Below are 14,934 nucleotides of genomic sequence, written 5' to 3'. Positions count from 1 at the left end.
ACTTTGTCATGGGTGGTGCCACCACACTGTTGCCTGAAGTCTTGTCAAGTCTGGACCTTGCTGCACGACTTGGCAGTGTGGTGGGCCAATTGAGACGGGCTCCTTCAGCCCAGGTAAGTCAAGGCATGTTTGAGTGGTTATTGTAGGCAGGATCCAGTTGATGCAGTCCAGTGTTTGTGCATGTTGGTTTAAGAATGTAAGAAGAATTCATGAATTTATATGTTTGAACGCAATTTGATGTATTGCATTCTCTTATAACTGATTCATCGTTTTTCTGATCTGGTGGATGATCTTGCATTGCATTATTGTCAGTCTAAGTTAACTATCGTACTGAGGATTTGTGTAAATGTTTTTTTGAGAAAAAACAAATGATCATGCTGAGACCTTGTTTCTAGGAAGTATGATTTGACATCAGCAAATCCTTGCCCAGCCCCAAAGAGTAGGTGGAGCTTCAAGAACCTGGCCTTAACTGAATCCAGGAGCTGACTGAGAATTGTTCAAACTAAATGATTTACCATTTTATTTTTAGGTTTGCTGACATGGGTAATCTGATTAAGGTGCTAACCAGGGACATAGACCACAATGCTTCACCTTTTTTCTTGGATTTTGAAAGTAAGTTTAATCCTTCACAGCTGGTGTATACAAAATATGTTCTGTCTCACCAGAGTGAAGGCCAGTGCAGGATTTAAAAAATGCACGTAAAAGCAGGATACTATCACTTAACAATGGTTGCATGATCTCTCCATTGTGGCTGCAAACTTCATCCCATGTGTTTTCTTTTGGAAAATCTTTTATTTGCTATTATTTAAAAAATCTTTTTTAATCCCATTCACTGATTCTCAGGTCCTTTTGTCAGTGTGGCTGTTATGTCTGCAAACAGTTTTTAACTCCTTCAGCTCTATGACTACGGGGAAGGGGATAAACGTTAGTGACATCTGGTACATGCCGCTACTTACAATGTAACAAGAAAACCACGCAACCGTTCGAGTTTAAACAGTTGGCACAGCTGGTAAAATGCTTTACCTGTAGATAGTATAAACAATGTGAGCTGACAGTGGATTTTTTTCATATGGCTTGCAGTCTTTAAAAGTCTATCTTTTAATTGCTCCTTACTTTGGGCTGTTCTACATTTAGGGGAAAAAAACATTTTTTTCTTCCTTCTTGTCTTGGCAGGTATCTTAACATGGGGAACCTTCTTAAAGTTTTGACATGCACAGATCTTGAGCAGGGGCCAAATTTTTTCTTTCCTTGACTTTGAAAGTGAGAATGCTCTTTATTTTATATTCATTTACTGCTTGAAATACTGCATCGGTTTTACATTGAATTTGTGTTTAATGCATGTTTACGTTATTTTTAATTAGTAAAGCGGAAAGGGCCAGAATTTTTTTGTTTTTCCTAATTTGATTTGATCACTAATTTCTTATTATTGCACGATGGGATCAAACTATATTGCACAGTAGATGTGGCTGACTGGTGAATATGGATGACCAAAATGTCACCATACTTTAAACTACTTATTCTCTCTTTTTACAAATCAGAATGGATGTTCTGTATGCAGCTAATTTGTCCAACAACCAGTTCAATTGAGAAATTTGATTGTATTTTATTTAACTAATTTTTTTTTTGACCTGGTACAGTAAAGCTGTACTTTATTTTGGTACTTTATTTAGACCAACAAGTAAGCCTTTCGGTCTTTTTTTTTAGGGCCTTCACATGTTGTCCAGTCAGTCTCATCTACCCATCTTCATTTGATTTCTTTTGTCTGGCATCTTTTTAGTTTGACTTGCAGAAATATACAAAGCATGCTGAACAAGAGACTGAAATAAACTGTCACATAATTGCTCTGGAGCTCCATGTCTCCTTTTCCTAGTTGCTGATGTTTCTGAATATCAATTGCTTCTTTGTAGTCTTTCTGAACATAGTGTGCATATTGATGGCTGCATCTGAATGCTGATTGCACCTATTATACAATATTTTTATTAAATCTGCGGCAAAACATCACTTAAGTACAGGCACCATGTAGTACACTTGTCAAAGGTCATTTGGTGTACACAATCAATAATTCGCTATCCCTTATGGGTCTCTGGCTGTGTCAATCAACCTGCCTCTGTGAAAAGATCATTTGATACGTAGGAAAAACCCACTATTCGGTGAAGGAACAATTACTTATTCACGCTGGGTGTTGTCCTCATTGACGAAATAAGTCTAGTTTATGACCTTTGCTGCTGTGGGATCTGCTGTAATAATGCTGAGGCAGTAATGAAATTGATAGGGCTGATTACAATCTTTTATCTAACAACATTTAATGGCTGGCAGGCTCGAATAACATCTTTCTATGATGCTGTCGGCTTCTGAGAGATGTATGAGCAGCTTCGTGTTTAATAATTTTCTTTAAGGCATGGACTTAAATGAGATGCTTTTTACAGCCACATTGCGAACTCCCGTGAATTCAGTTGAAAACGAAATCTGCTGACGTCCTCATGCACCACTATCTCCTAAATCTTTAACAACATGGTGCCTGTACTTATTTATTTTGCTCCCTGATCATTTAGCTAAAACATAGAATAATCTTATGAACTGTTGCTACATTGTTGCACGCTCTCTGTGGATTTGTTTGTATCATTGTTTGTTGCACTGTTTAGGATTGGGATGAAGGAAAATTGTTTGTTTTTAAAAAATTGTGAAAATACTTGACATTGTTCTAAATAGTTTTTAAGTTTTGTGATTACTGTTTTCTCCATGATAGTTTCCACTATGAACGGTATCTACTGATTTAAATATAATGTTTCCAATAAATAGTGTTTGTCAGTCTGTAGAATATCTGAACAAAAACAGTGGATTTGCATTCACATTTCCTCATCTCCTTTCCTAATTCCTTTCCTATTTGGTTGCGGGTCACAACCAAAGTGGCAGCGCTATGGTTGAACAGTTTGGAGAGTATCCACATCAATTAGAGTTTGTGATCAAAGTTAGCTCTGGGTTGCCCCTTTTCAAATTTATGTCATGGAATTAAAGCATTGGATGCTGATGGAATGATATCAACAAAGTCACATTGCAGGTCAGATTCTGCAGCAAATGTGGTACCAACCATGTGTAATTCCACAGAAACACATGTTTTGATTGATTTATTCACATTTCATTTCTTCAGTGGCTGAGGGCTGTTATTTGAAAACCACATTAATGATCTGTTTGGAAAAACTACCCTCATCTATTGTGTTCTGAAATATTATTGCAATTTCTTCCATAGCAAAATAGATACTGAAAATGTATAATGCTTCTACTTTGGAAAGGGGGCTGCAGCTCTAGTGCAAAATAAATGTATTGAGAAGGCTTATTGTTAATTTAGATTTAACCAGCACTTTGAACGTGAATTGCACAATAAATTCAAGATTTGTAAGGATTGAGATTTTTTTTTGTTAACTTGACTGATCACTCGAATGCAAAGACATTTCCCCACATGATATATTAATGTAGTATTCAGATGGTCGATCTAAGTGGAGCTTCTCCAGCCATTGAAAGATAAATGTATGGCCTAGTTTTACATTTCTGAACAACCATGTCTTTTGCTACAATGGGTTTTGAAATCTATCCTGCTAGAGGATTTTCCTTTAAATACCTCTTCCACTGAAAAAGTATTACTAAGGATTTCCAAACTAGGTGGACCTTTGAGGTTTGGCCGTCTCTATTGCAATAAAAAGGAGTCACATGGACATTATTCTAAGTGTGTGTTCACAGAACCATCTAGATTATTGATCTGCATGTTAAAGTAAAAGTGAGCTCAGACAGTAACATTTTCCCTCTTTGGCTGATTTGAATGGTAAATATTTAACAATTACAATTCCTATTACTTAATACTAATTCAAAATATATATCTGATTGTAAGTAGCTGATTCTGTCAATATAAGAAACGAGCCAATGTGGTTGATGTAAGATTAAGCTCCATTAGGGAAAAGCTACTCACCAAACCATTGGAATTTGGGGATTCATCTCACCCCTAACTAAGATCCATTATATATACATGTATGTATATATAGATTGCTTTCATTGTTTGTAAACAAATGCTGTTGTCTTTGTTTTATTGTACTGTGCTTTTGCTTCATTTCAGTAAAATTGTCTGGCTTATTAATCTACTAAATTTGCATTAATTGAATATGATCCCTTATATAAGAAAGATTAGTGCAATGTTTAAATCTGACAATTCTATCCTTGTTCAATACAGCTGAGAGGTAATATTTAATGATGTGCTTACAATAGAATGGTGCTTCATTGTGTAATATGGCCGTAAGCTATTCTGCATGCTAAATGTATATTTCTGATGCTTAGTGCAATGATTATTCTAGCTTGCATTAACCTGAAATCATTTATATTTGCATCTCATAGAATAAGTTTAAAGAGTATACATGATTCCTTTGGATGCCATAAATTATATGGGTCATATCTGTAGCTGTTCATTGTGCACATATTTTACAATCTTCGGTATTTCTGATTTACATTGAAAAATGCCAAAGACTGTACTTCAATCTTGTTTTCACAAACCAAAATATTTGGCAACGTTTTTCAAAGAATTAAATAAAAACAGAAATCCTGCTGTTCCAATGGAGCTAACGTTTTCCCCACATTACTAAAAGCAAATCGTTTTTTACTAACTTTGGTCAACAGCCCTATTGCCTGTCATATTGCAATCATTCATATTAGTTGCATCAGCAATATTTATTTTAAATTACAGATGAAATATTGCATATTCCATTACCTTTTTTTATATCCATATATTAATGGTTGTTATTTGGATAAAATGTCAATTCAAGTTAAATCATCCACGTGCTGGTTTTAATAAGCATTGTTGTCTTCTGATAATTGTTTGATCCTACAGTGTATTTACAGACAAAACAATTAACAATTGAACCCTTGAGCATAATCTTTTTACAATTCTCTGGCCATAGAAGAAGATTCTGAAGAAGGCAAATCTAACATTTTAAAATTTGAGCTGCAAGTCCATTTTAATTGCTAATGGTCCAATAGAACTGTTCAGAGTGATCATTAATCTATTAAAAAGTGATTAAGAAATATATTTAAGTCACTGGAATGTTTTTCATACAAAGTGGAGTAATAAATGACTTCTTGATGTATGGAAGCTTCAGTTTTAATTATTTTAAATCACGTTTCAAAATTTGGAACATTGGTAGTCTAAAGTTTCTATTAAAGTTTGTGTGTTCATATATGCCTCATTATGTAGTCAAAGAGTGATACAGTGTGGAAAAAGGCCCTTCAGCTCAACTTGCCCACACCAGCCAACAATGTCCCAGCTACACTAGTCCCACTTGCCTGCGCTTTGTCCATATCCCTCCAAACCCAATCCTATCCATGTACCTGTCTAACAGTTTCTTAAACGATGGGATAGTCCCAGCCTCAACTACCTCTTCTGGCAGCTTGTTTTATAGACCCACCATATTTTGTGTGAAAAAAGTTACCTCTCTGATTCCTATTAAATCTTTTCCACCTTGAACCTATGTCCACTGGTTTTCGATTCCCCTACTCTGGGCAAGAGACTCTGCATCTACCCAATCTATTCCTCTCAGGATTTTGTACACTCTTAAAATCTTTACAGTAAATAACTAATTATTTGAAAAAGACTCTCCAACATTGGGAACATGTTTCCTGCCTCTAGCGTGTCCAAACCGTTAATAATTTTATGTTTCAATAAGATCCCCTTTCATCCTTCTAAATTCCAGAGTATACAAGCCCAGCGGTTCCATTCTCTCAGCATTTAACCATCCCACCATCCCGGAAATTAACCGTGAACCTACACTGCACTCCCTCAATAGCAAGAATGTCGTTCCTCAAATTTGGGGACCAAAACTGCACACAATACTTCAGGTGTGGTCTCACTAGGCCCCTGTACAACTGCAGGACCTCTTTGCTCCTATACTCAACTCCTCTTGTTATGAAAGCCAACATGCCATTCGCTTTCTTCACTGCCTGCTGTACCTGTATGGTTACTTTCATTGACTGATGAACAAGGACCCCCCAGATCCCGCTGTACTTTCCCTGTTCCCAACTTGACACTATTTAGATCATAATCTGCCTTCCTGTTTTTGCTACCAAAGTGGATAACCTCACATTTATCCACATTAAACTGCATCTGCCATGCATCTGCCCACTCACGCAACCTGTCCAAGTCACCCTGCATTCTCATAGCATCCTCCTCACAGTTCACACTGCCACCCAGCTTTGTGTCATCTGCAAATTTGCTAATGTTACTTTGAATCCCTTCATCTAAATCATTGATGTATATTGTAAATAGCTGCGGTCCCAACACCAAGCCTTGCGGTACCCCACTAGTCACTGCCTGCCATTCTGAAAGGGACCCGTTAATCCCTACAGTTTGTTTCCTGTCTGCCAACCAATTTTCTATCCATGTCAGCACTCTACCCCCAATACCATGTGCCCTAATATTGTCCATTAATTTCCTATGTGAGACCTTATCAAATGTTTTCTGAAAGTCCAGGTGCACTACATCCACTGGCTCTCCCTTGTCCATTTTCCGAGTTACATCCTCAAAAAATTCCAGAAGATTAGTCAAGCATGATTTCCCCTTCGTAAATCTGACCAATCCAACTCAGACCAATCCTGTTACTGCTGTCCAAATGTGCCGCTATTTCATAGTTTATGATTGACTCCAGCATCTTCACCACCACCGATGTCAGGCTAACTGGTTTATAATTCCTAATTTTCTCTCTCCCGCCTTTCTTAAAAAGTGGGATAACATTAGCTACCCTCCAATCCACAGGAACTGATTCTGAATCTATAGAACATTGGAAAGTGATCACCAATGCGTCCACGATTTCTAGAGCCACTTCCTTAAGTACCCTGGGATCCAGATCATCAGGCCCTGGAGATTCTAAGATTATTTCCTCATGGCATTTGTTCTAGTGATGTGTTTTTCTATATTAGAATTTTTGAGTTGGACTACATTAACTCAAAACAGTTCAACCATTTTTAATTTCAGAATTGTGCTATATTTATCCTTTTACTTTCACATTTGATAAAACTCAGAACTAAATATTTTTTTTAAATGAGCTAATATGCATTTTTTTCCAGGAACAGTTCCAACACTAAATATATATATATAATTGAACAAAAAAATATATATGATGAGTAGGTTCAGGTACAAATTTTATGCCAATGATCAACAAATCATTGGTCACTTGTGTGCACTCAATGATATAGAAAGTTGTAACACCAAACAAGGCAAATGTGTACAAACAAGAACCTATAATTACAGTTTAAATTATAACAACAAGACTCTTCTCATTCTATTTGTCTGTGCTAATATAATATACTATTTATGTCACTGTAAGCTGAATGCCTGCCACAGGTTTAAAAAAAAAAGCTTAGTAATAAAGTGATCTAGATCAAGCATGTCTAGGACTGAGACATGCAATTTTTGTCAATCTATGACGTACATTTCTGAGCACCCAAATCAAATGGGGCATTGCCCATAAAGTACTGGCACATTTCTTATTCAAAGCACCATGCACCAGTGTACATCGGAACTGCCTTGATTTGTTAGTTACCCTGCCAGCTGGATATTTGTACTGTCAATTAGATTTTGCCATCTGTTGGCTGATTTCTACTTCAGTGACATTATCTGATGAATTGAGGCAGGTAATATTTCTAAGGTGCAGTAATAATACTTGAATAAAGCAAATACTTTTTACTTTGTATGTTAATTCTCATTCAAGGCCTGCATTTTCCTCACTGCATACTTAGAACTAATCATCTCTAAGGCTCTATTGGATGTTGGCATTTTTGCCAGCTAAGGAGAAAATGCGCACACTTTATTGTTGCCCCTTTTGGATTTCAGTTCTCGAATGAGAAAACTAAAAAGCATTTTGCATTGAATGCCAATGTAATTTTTTAATGTGCACACCAAGCAATTTTTTCATAACTCCTCCAAGTAAACGAAAGATAAAAATAGTTGGAATGATCCTACAAAGCAAACTATTATTTGTTTCCTCTTTCTGTCAGAGACATGATTCAGGGAGTTCAGATACATTGTCTGTACTTCACAAAGATGTGAAAGAAGACAAGGGAAAATTACATTGCACAGCATGAAGTATTTTTATCCTTGAATATATTTTATTCTATTGTTAATTTTGAAAAATTTCTGGAGAAAGTTTTTTACCTATTTGCAACATTACCCTCATGGCTTGTGGCACGTTAAAATGTTTTTTGTATGCCCACATTTTATTTTCTATCTCTTTATAAAGAACCAGCTGTTCAGCCCAATGAAATCTTGAACGTGACAGCAGTACTGATATGAATCCTGTTTAATTTCTACTGGATCATCTGATGCTACAGATTTGTCATTTATATTATACTGTCACAGTTGAGCAACACTGAGCCTAATACATATTAAGTCACAGAAAAATCAAACATTTATGATCTAATGTAATTTTAGTCACATAAAATTATCTGCAAGTTGCTGTTTATAGTTCTCTATCTGATATCAACCTTTCTAGCATTAGTCCCAATATTTAGAACAATTATATCTAATCTAGTAGATCATGCAGCATCTCTGGAGAACATGGGAAGGTGACGTTTCAGGCTGGGAGTTGTCTGAAGAAGAACACCGACCTGAAATGTCGCCTATCCAGAAATGCCTGACCTGCTGAGTTACCCCAGCATTTTGTCTTTTTTTGTAAACCAGCATCAGTTTCTAATCATATTCAATTAATATTTTTTTCTTAAAATTCATCTAAATTATTTGGAAATATAACTAGTGATATAGACACTGTAGTTTGTTGTACATTTTATTTAACCTGACTTCATTTGAAATAATTTTCAATATTGAACCCTGGAGTTGACAAGTAACTTCTGGGCAAAGTTATTGCTAATACATTTATTTTTAAACCTTTCAATTGAAAATGTTGCCCCTCCTTTCTTTCCTGTCTCATCTTAAGCCTGTCCTCTGATTCTTGATTCCCCTTCACGAGGTAATAGACTGCATTCACTCTTATCTATTCCCCACCCACCCCCCCCCCCCCCCCCCCCCCCCCCCCCCCCCAAAAGTTGTAAATTTCTTCCTATAGCTCAGTCCATCAAGACCTGGTAACTTGTTCGTAAATCTCTGCGCTCTTTCCAACTTAATGATATCCTTCCTATAACTGGGTGATCAAAGCTGAACACAACATTCACCAACTTCTTGTACAACTAACAGAACTTCCCAACTTTTATATTCAATACCTGACTGATGAAGGCCAATGTACCAAAAGCCGTTTTATCTACTCTATCCATCTGTGACATCACTTTCGGGGAACCGAGCACCTATACTCAATAGACAATAGGTGCAGGAGTAGGCCATTCGGCCCTTCTAGCCAGCACCGCCATTCAATGTGATCATGGCTGATCACCCCCAATCAGTACCCCGTTCCTGCCTTCTCCCCGTATCCCCTGACTCCGCTATTTTTAAGAGCACTATCTAGCTCTCTTTTGAAATCATCCAGAGAACCAGCTTCCACTGCCCTCAGAGAATTCCAAAGACTCACCACTCTCTGTGAGAAAAAGTGTTTCCTCATCTCAGTTCTAAATGGCTTACTCCTTATTCTTAAACTGTGGTTCCTGGTTCTGGACTCCCCCAACATCGGGAACATGTTTCCTGCATCTAGCGTGTCCAAATCATTAACAATCTTTTATGTTTCAATGAGATCCCATTCTCATCCTTCTAAACTCCAAAGTGTACAAGCCCAGCTGCTCTATTCCTTCAGCATATGACAGTCCCGCCATCCCGGGAATTAACCTTGTACTCCTAGATCCTTCTGCTCTACAACACTCCAAAGGCCGCTCCATTTATTGTGAAGGTTGTGCCCTTGTTTGACTTCCCAAAAGCAACACCACAGATGTAACTGCATTGAACTCCAATGGCTGTCACAACCTATATTGGGAAAGTTAAAATCCCTTGCTATGCCAAATATATTAGTCTTGCATCTTCCTGCCATCCCCCAGCATATTTGTTGTTCTAATTCCTGTTAGCCAGAGGGTGGTGAATCTGGAATTTATTGCCACAGACGACTGGAGGTAAGACATTGAATGTGAAGCGGAGATTGATAGGTTCTTGATTAGTAATGCTGTCAAAGGTTACGGGGAGAAGGCAGAGAATGGGGTTGAGAGGACAAAATAGATCAGCCATGATGGAATGGTGGAGTAGATTCAATGTGCAAAATTGCCTAATTCTGCTTCTATGTTTTATGGTCTTATGGACTAATTGGGGGGTCCTTTTGTGCATTCCAACAATCATCCCCTTTTTATTTCTCAGCTCCCACCATCTAGCTTTCTGGATGAACCACCATTAATGTCATCTTGAATGATTGCCCTGGCGTAGTCCTTCATGAGTAGAGTAACTCCACCTCTCTCACCTATAGCACCTGTACCCTAGAATGTTAAACTGCCAGTTCGGGCTCTTCCATGGCCAGATTTCCGTAACTGCTAAAATGTCCCAGTTACAAGTAATTATCCATGGCCTGAGTTCACAGAGAGTGGTGAGTGTGTGGAATTCTCTGCCTCAGAGGGCAGTGGAGGCCGGTTCTCTGGATACTTTCAAGAGAGAGCTAGATAGGGCTCTTAAAGATAGCGGAGTCAGGGGATATGGGGAGAAGAGCAGGAACGGGGTACTGATTGGGGATGAGCAGCCATGATCACATTGAATGGCGGTGCTGGCTCGAAGGTCCGAATGGCCTACTCCTGCACCTATTGTCTATTGTCTATTCACCCGCTTTACCTGTTAGAACTTTTGCATTGAAATAGATACAAGTTAATGCAACAGTCCTTCGTTCCCTACCATACTCCTGTCTTTTCTGTATACGGACCTTTGTTTCATCCACTTCCAGTTTCTGACCTGCCGCACTCCTGCTTTGGATTCTGTCCATTTTTCTCAGATATTGTCACCTTTTTCTTTGATTCCACCATTATGACCATTCTTTTCACAAAACCCACAAAAAGCATCTGTTGCCAATATTGCCCCATCTCAATGTTCATTTCATGGGTCACTGAACAAACATGTACTCAAAATTTGCCAGGATTTGTATTGTTCTATTCTAGTTTATGACCTTGCTACCATATCTCTCATCAAAGCCACAATATCCAGTATAACTATGCAAATGAGAAATCATCCTACCCATTTTACCTCAGCACTGCCTTTGTATTGGTTAAGCAAAGCATCCTCAAACATTGGCCATCCACTATTCATCTCATTAGAAATGTCATTGATTGTTCATTGTTTGCCTGGTCAATGTTCCCTTATTTAAGTTTCCAAAGAAGTCAATTCTTGATATAGCCCCACAGCTCAGATGGTACCATGTTTTCTTGCTCCTTTGACCTATCCACTAGGTGTAGACACTGCTGAGTTATATTTCCACCTAAATTAGCTGACATTTCTTTTGCTTCAACAACAGCAAGACAAAACCAATTGTTTTGAATCTTTTATAGTGTTGCTATTAATTTAACTCCTTGGAATCTGCCTCAGATTTCTTTGCTTATTCAGCTTTATCCACTTGTTTGGAGCTTTAACTGCCTGGTTTCATACCTCTGTCAAATTGTAAGCAGTGTTAAATCAAACAAAAGATCTATTCTTAACAACAATAGTTGTTTCTCCTTATCTGACATTCCTGATGGTCCCCTCCCTTTAGGTCTCCTGTTCATCTCTAGCTTTTGTGCATCCATCTGCCAATCACTTTGTCACACTTTGTCCTGCCCCTTCTGCTTCCACCCCCACCCCCCCCCCCCCCCCCCCCCCCCCCCCCCCCCCCACTACAACTACATTCAGTCTGAATAAGGGATCCAAACCCCAAAAGTCACCTGTCCATGACAGCCCACAGAGATGCTGCCTGACCCACTGAGTTACTCCAGCACTTTGTGTTGTATGGAAAATTCTGGTACATGCAGTTCCTTATGTCTTCATTTCCTGAAGATGCTCTTTCCTGATTTTTATCGATTTTACCATTGTTCGGTGTAATAATCCAGAAACATAGTGGTTCACAGATTTGCTGTCTTCATAGTCTTTGCCGTTATACCTTCATCTTGATTCATCTATTGTGCCAAATTGTCAGTCTTCTTGTCTGAAATCATCTTGTAGTTCTGGCCTGATAATATCTGTTAAAGGACAAAAATCTTCCAACTGAAAGTCGGGATAACAAATTTCCGAGTTTCTAAATAAAAATTCCATTCCCGAGCAATATCTCCATCTATCAACCCAGTAACTCTGTGGTAAAACTATGAATCTTTGCTGTACTTGACCTTTGGTTGAGCTTTGGAACCCATATTCAGACCATCATTTATTTCCTCCTTGCTAGCTTCATTATTGGATTAGTTTAACTGCAGTTGAAGCGATTATTCATACCTTGGTTATATTTTGATGTTTTGGTTGGTTTCAAAACTTTCACCCTCTACAAACTTGAGGTCAGCCAAAACCTTTGCTGCTTGTATCTGAATATGTACCATGTCTTTTCACCCATGAATGCTATGTTCACTCACACAATTGGGCCAGTTTAAAACCTTTCAAACTTCAGATTCCTCCATGCTCTTTCCTACATTCCTATCTCCTTTTACCACACGACATTCTGGGCGATCTGCATTTCTGTATTTTTTTCCTCTTGAACAGTTATGATCTAGCTACCACTAATGGCTGTGTATTTAGCTACTCTGTGCCTTGGTTTTGGGATTCCTTATGTTGCTTTATTCCTTTCATACATGTCTTGAAGATTTTTATCTCCTTACAAGACATTCTTGCATTTTGTTTTTTTTTCCTCTAAAACAGTTATGATCTAGCTACCACTAATGGCTGTGTATTTAGCTACTCTGTGCCTTGGTTTTGGGATTCCTTATGTTGCTTTATTCCTTTCAATACATGTCTTGAAGATTAATATTCATCAGGCTTTTCGTCCTCCTTACAATACCTTCTTACGATATCTGCTTATGTTGTACTTTGGGCATATTGTTACTTTAAAAACGCTAAATGAGTATAGTAAACAAAAATATAGCTCCAAGTCAAGTACCAATCTCTACCTTAATCTGGATGTCCACCACTTTAGTTCCATAAAATCTGCAGGTACTCTTACCCCCTTCTTAACTATCTTGAACATGTTGAGTTTGGCATTCAAGATGAGAGCCAATGATTTGTCAATTTAACTTGGAGTTATGATTCTATGTAGGATATTTAAAATTCTGAACATTTCCATGGAATATCTTTCAACTCAAATTTTGGCAATGCTTGCAATAAAATTAAAATATGTACAAATTTGCAGCTGAGCCACAAGCTTCCATAATCTATACGGAAAATACAGAGATTTGTATGTGACTAACTTTGCATAAATAACACAAGTACAACACATTCAATGTTTTTCTTTAAATCAGCTTTCTATATTGAATTCTGTTTATACTGAATACTTATGCCCTAATGTTCAGATGCACAGCCTACAGAAGCTGAAAGAGAAGTATTTAATCAGGTGAATGTAGTGCTCAAGGATGCAGAGGGAATCTTGGATGACCTTCAATCATACAGAGGGGCAGGACATGAAATAAGAGAGGTATTTTTTTTAATTTACTTGCGTCGATCAATAAATTAGTCGTTTTAATTCTAAAGGTCTCATCATCTTCTTCTTGCGTATGGCGTGCACAGCCTAAAATTGTAGGTCAACTTGTTCTATTTGATTTAATTGTTTGTGCATATCGGGTTGATTGCATTAGTCGAAATGGGGTGGACCACGTGAAGGTTGCAATCTCCCACCCCTAAAAGTCTCATAAAGAAAGATCTATAGAGGAAATTAAAATGTAATGTGTGATGGACAGTGAAATGTTGATGTTCAGAAACCGTTCCCTTCTCAGCGTTAGGCATACTCTAGAGTCAGATGCTCGGTTTACCCTGTACTAAAGTGAGAGTACGATCAGTTCTTTTTGTGTGCACCTTGTTAAGAAACATCAAGTACTCGGGCAATACACTGTCTTAAGTACCTCACAGCATCAAGTTTGAAGGATAACCTTTGCTTTGTAGATAAGAGAAGCAAGCAGTTTCTAAATAGCAATGCGAGTAATTTAATAACATTTGCAATGTATACATGCAATTGTAAAGTAGATTAATGGACAAACTGAAATAAATTCACAATATTTATATGCCATCGGGTATAAGAACTAAGCATTTTTGGCCTGCTTCAGTAAACATTCACAAAATCTTCTTTTATGTGATAGATCATCAGAAACGTAGAGATCATAGAATAAACTTGTCTCAGATAACACGGTGTTCTATTTCAGTTCTTGCATTGCCACTTTACTGATTGTTTTTTGTTCTGTTTTGAGATGATGAATGTAATTATATTTTCTCAGTCTAAAAATAATAACTCTATTTTAAAGGCAATACAACATCCAAGTGATGACAATTTGCAAGAGAAAGCATGGAGTGCTGTATGTCCGCTTGTTGGAAAACTAAAGAAGTTCTATGAGTTCTCCCAGAGACTAGGTACATACTTTATCATTGACTCATAAATGGAACACAATGCAACTGTTTTTCCTATACTGTTCATCCTTGCTTCATTATCAAATCAAACTTAATTGTCATAATTCATTAAGGGTAATAATTAGAATCACAATATTGTGAACACAATTATATATCAATGCGTGAAGAAACAGATATAAATATTGTCAAATGTTTTTTTAAGTTTCATGTGTGTTGGCACTTAATTCCACCATTATGATAGCATTTAATGTATTTTATCAAGTAATTTATTACTAAAACTTAGGAGTTTTGAATGTCCCATTCTATGGCCACACAGATTGGTTGAAAGTTTATATCATCTGTGAAGCGCTGACATTTTTTTCTTGACTGAAGTAGCTATGGGAAATCATGTACAATGTAAGCATCATAAGAAATATGTCATCATCAGCATA

The 14,934-nt window shown here is 37.4% G+C and overlaps 1 protein-coding gene across 1 annotated transcript in view; it reads left to right on the top strand.

The window, feature by feature from the left end:
* LOC129696710 (CYFIP-related Rac1 interactor B) overlaps positions 1 to 14,934 on the top strand; it is a 122,257-nt gene that overhangs the window by 84,338 nt on the left and 22,985 nt on the right. The window contains exons 4-6 of the mRNA XM_055634829.1: positions 530 to 612; positions 13,459 to 13,580; positions 14,401 to 14,506. Coding sequence (XP_055490804.1) covers positions 540 to 612; positions 13,459 to 13,580; positions 14,401 to 14,506 — 301 coding nt within the window. The 5' untranslated portion in view covers positions 530 to 539. The remainder of the gene's footprint in view (positions 1 to 529; positions 613 to 13,458; positions 13,581 to 14,400; positions 14,507 to 14,934) is intronic.

This window comes from Leucoraja erinacea, chromosome 4 (genome assembly GCF_028641065.1).
Source record: "Leucoraja erinacea ecotype New England chromosome 4, Leri_hhj_1, whole genome shotgun sequence".
Lineage (NCBI taxonomy): Eukaryota > Metazoa > Chordata > Chondrichthyes > Rajiformes > Rajidae > Leucoraja > Leucoraja erinaceus.
Note: the sequence above shows the minus strand (reverse complement) of the source record. Positions and strands in the feature narration are given on the sequence as shown.